Source organism: Seriola lalandi, unplaced genomic scaffold (assembly GCF_002814215.2).
Source record: "Seriola lalandi dorsalis isolate HSWRI2012SDOR001 ecotype SW California unplaced genomic scaffold, Sedor1 jcf7180002053015, whole genome shotgun sequence".
Lineage (NCBI taxonomy): Eukaryota > Metazoa > Chordata > Actinopteri > Carangiformes > Carangidae > Seriola > Seriola lalandi.
In genome coordinates this window covers 1-4,345 of record NW_019523568.1, presented here as the reverse complement: position 1 = coordinate 4,345, position 4,345 = coordinate 1, and the positions used below count along the sequence as shown (strand labels likewise).

At 47.9% G+C, this 4,345-nt stretch overlaps 1 protein-coding gene across 1 annotated transcript; it reads right to left on the bottom strand.

Annotated features, from left to right (window-relative positions):
* Positions 1-23: 23 nt before the first annotated feature.
* Positions 24-4,342, bottom strand: LOC111650896 (uncharacterized; the record flags this gene model as incomplete). Its single annotated transcript, XM_023400833.2, has 8 exons — positions 24-469; positions 557-712; positions 946-1,112; positions 1,767-1,828; positions 1,921-2,021; positions 2,197-2,238; positions 3,006-3,480; positions 4,289-4,342. Coding segments are annotated over 8 exons (1,437 nt in total), but the record flags the coding sequence as incomplete, so codon positions are not given.
* Positions 4,343-4,345: the final 3 nt, after the last annotated feature.

The following is a 4,345-nucleotide window of genomic DNA, read 5'->3' as shown; positions in this document are numbered from 1 at the left end:
AGTTTACAGTGAAGAGAATCGGACATTCAGACACAAAGTCAAGGAAAACTAAATGAAAAGAGATTTTAATGAATGGAGTTAAGATATGTTCACATCTTCCCTCCCTCCCGTGGCTCCAGGTAGCCGTCCGGCGGCAGCAGAGGGCTGAAGCGAAGCAGCGGCAGGTCCATGGCCGGGCAGCGCTCCTTCACCTGGGGCCAGCCCTCTCTGGGGCCCCGGGCGGGCAAGGGTGGTGGGGGCAGGTCGGCGTCATGGGGGCTGGAGTAGCCGTCGTGATGATGGTGCTGGTTGTTGTTGGGGTCAGGAGGAGAGACGCTGCTGCTGCTGTGGCAACGGACCAGGAACATCCCCCGGTGGTGGCGGCGGTACAGCGCGCCGGCCGCCGCCAGCAGCATCAGGATGAAGGAGCTGAGCAGGAAGAAAAGCACGTAGATGCCTTTAGTCTCAGCCGACAGGCCTGAGCCGCAACCTGCAGGCAAATGACAGGAAGTCAGCAGCTGGTCACCTCTGGACTTTCCGTTTTGTTGATCTCAAATAAAGCAGTAGAGCCGCGTACCTGCGGCCGCCACGTCCATACACACGGTTCCTCCTGATCCCAGACGGGACTGGTCCAGGAAGCCCGGCCTGCAGCGACACGAGTACGAGCCGAACTGGTTCACACAGTCTGCGTTCACATCACACAGCACCAGCTGGGTCCCACACTCGTTTACATCTGAAACACACACGTTTCAATGTCTAGGCTGAATCTGACAGACATGAAACTAAAATCACCTCCTCGTGGTCGTATCCCTCCGCCGCTCAGACTAGTTCCAGGTTATAGTCTGTTTATCCAGAGTCATAAAATATCAAACATTTGTGTGAAATTTGTGTGTGTGTGTGTGTGTGTGTGTGTGTGTGTGTGTGTGTAGATTTGATTTCGTTCCGACGGCTCCGGCTCTGCCGTACCTGCGGTCGACACGGAGACGATGACGGCCTTCCTGTGGGTTCCTCTGAGGCCCACAGACGTGGCGATGAGGCCCTGCATGGCGGCGTGGACGGCCCTGTGCACCTGCTGACTCCCGAGCCCCTGTCCGATCTGCAGCCACAGGATGTACAGCACTCCTGCATTCAGCCTGCGCACACAACACGAGAACTGAACGCTCACGTTAACGGACGATCTCTACGAGGAGTGAGTATTTTCCATCCGCGAACGACCACCCTGTGACACAGTTACATATCCTGAAGTGGTATTAACAGGAGCTTTACTTCTACTGTTTTCATTTTATTCTAAAACATGAATACGGGAGTCCTGAGAGGCAGGTGAAAAGAGTTTTTCTATACACCCTCTTGTGGCCAAAATGAGTATTACAGAAACGAACACTGACAAAAAATAAATAAATAAACCGGGCTCTGGGTTTCTGCATCAAAGCCAAGAAAAGTCATAATCACAAATATTTTTTTATCCCGTTATCTCAAGAAAACAGCTTTATTTTCTCGAGATAACGGGATAATTAAAGAAAATATTTGCGAGTATGGCCTTTCACAGTTTCCGTACATTTTAGCTGGAGAAAAGCATTTTTCATTTTATTAAATACGTTTAATTCTTCTTTTCCTGCATCTCTCCTCTTTTAGTGAAGGAACTAAGATGCAAAGTAAATGAAAAGACGATGCAGTGAAGGGGTTAAAGATCGACCCACTGAAGGTGAAGACAGGATATACGAGTGTATGTATTCAGCTCGATTCAAACAGACTCAGTGCAGCTTGTATTTCAGCGGCCGTGCACTCACCTCTTTATTCTTTTAGACGACATGGACAGTGGTGTGTGCAGAGCCTCCAGCTGCTCGCTGATCTACAGAACAAACAAGTGGTTTAGTGAGTGTGCCGCCGCCTCCGCAGGTATCAGTGATGCTATGTTTCCCATAATGCTTTTCATCATCGTACCGAAGCCTTGACTGACAGCAGCAGTGACCTGGCCAGGTTGTCCCAGGGCTCCTCGAAATCCTGACTGAAGTTCACCTCAACAGCCGCCTCAAACAGGTGATCTGTCCAAGCAGCAAAGCACCAACGTATTTTCATAATGAATCTGCTGGCAGCTGATGCCTTGCAAATAAATGCATTTTACGTTAAATCACATCAAAAATAATGAATAAATTTAATTTGATTTAATCCCAAGATTAGAAAGACTCAGCTCCAGCACAGTTTCAGTTTAACACTCACCTCCAGGGAGATGTGGGATTTCAGAGTGATTCTTAACATTGACTGAAAGACAGAAACACAAAGACAAACTGATCAGACACAACGATGAACCTTTTTTTCAGTTTCTGTTTGAAAACAGTCAGAACAGATCAGCCACTGACGAGCTCAGACGTTAGTTTCACACTTTGTTTTGATCATCACACAAAGATTATTATTTATTGTTGCCTCAGTTAAAAATGTTAAACTCAGGTTTGCCTCTGTCTTCATCAAACATTAGGTCCTTTACAACCACATGACCCATTTTAAATGTTTATCAGTGTTTGACATCTTTGTTTTTTCCTTCTCTTTTTACTGTTATTTTAATGGTTAATTCATCATCTGGTTTATGGACAACAACTAGCAAATATGTATTTTTTGGAAAAAGCGCAAACATGTAATTGTTCAGGTTTAACTTCTTAAAGCTCCTCCAGTGTAAAGGTCTGTGTCCATGTGTAGTGTGATTATAGATCAGCTCTAGCTTCTATATTAATACTGTGAAAGTATCAAAGCCTCAGTCCACAGAGAAATGCACACAGCCTGTATTCAGAAACTGAGCCTTAAAACCAGCCGTCAGGACTTCTGGAACTTTGTGATGTCACAACAAAGCAGTCACCAAGCCCCGCCCACCTGGACCCACCATCCAAACCTTGCAGGATTTGGTTTCTCTAAGTGTTTTTACCTGAAATCTGCTTTATTTTTATTGGATCCCTCAGAAAACAGTCAGCCAATCAGAAGAGAGGCTCAGATAGGAATATGATCTATTCAACAGGTAAAAAAACACGTTCACTCACGGTTCCCTCTGTGGTCCGACAGCGGCTCCACCATGTTGGGGTGAGGATGAGTCTGTTCGGTCTCCCCTGGTTCTGGGCCTTCAGAGGAGGAAGGTCGCTGGTCTGAGGCCTCACCAACCTCTGTCCTGTTCTCCCCGTCTGAACCAGCGGCAGGTTTTACCTCCTCGGACCGGTTCTGTTCATCTCTCTCATCCTCTGGACGGACGGACGCTTCCTCCACGTTCCGTCGTACGGCTGCTCCGGATCGATCAGAGCGATCAGTGGGTTTGAGCTCATGGTTTTGATGGTCGTCTTCCTGCAGCTGCTGCTGTGGAGACTCAGGGTGGACGTCTGAGTCCGAGAGACCTGAAGGGGTGTGAGAGACACCTCTTCCCCATCGGGAGGTCCCCTGGGTGGATGATGGCACTGTGGGTTCGGCCAAGGACGGGTTTACATGACTGTAGTTCCCCGAGGCTGGATGGAGGTTCTCACCAAACTGAGAAGAGATGGAGGAATTTCAAAATAATTTCTGGTGTTTACCAGCAGCGTGGCACAGAAATAAAAATAATACATATGAAGTTAACACTGGATGATGCGATTTATCACTGATTAAACAAAGTCGATGATTGTAGAAATGCATTTGCTGCAGCATCGTGCAGTTTTATAATATTTTTCCCCACCGACAGACAGAGACTCTGATCTGCAGGATTATCTTTCCACCTGTTAGTGCATCATATACCTGTTGTAACTGCAGAAGACAAGGCAACGTAGAATGTATAAATCTAAACAGATAAACTGCTGGAGGCGAGGGTGAAGAGAGCTGGGAGCATGAAGCAAAACTCTAAAGTCTGAGGCCATGAAACCAAAACACTGATCTGAAAGAGGCTGAAAAGCTCCGCAGAGCTGAGAGGAACTGCAGGGTCGGGATGGTAGCAGCTGTTAGCTAGCAGCTGTTAGCAGCTGTAAGCAGCTGTTAGCTAGCAGCTGTTAGCAGCTGTTAGCTAGCAGCTGTTAGCAGCTGTTAGCAGCGTTAGCTAGCAGCAGTTAGAAACTGTTAGCTAGCAGCATTTAGCAGCTGTTAGCAGCAGTTAGCTAGCAGCAGTTAGAAGCTGTTAGCTAGCAGCAGTTAGAAGCTGTTAGCTAGCAGCAGTTAGAAGCTGTTAGCTAGCAGCAGTTAGCAGCTGTTAGCTAGCAGCAGTTCTCTGTGAAGGAGCTTTAACACCTGTCAGTTGTATGAAAGGAGCTGAACTGAATTGGCAGAGCAAGGCATTAGGCACCGCTAGGGTTGAGGGCTTGATTCCCACCTCAGCGTCTGTGTCCGCCGCCTCCTCGGGCCCCTCGGGGCCCCAGGGCAGCTCAGC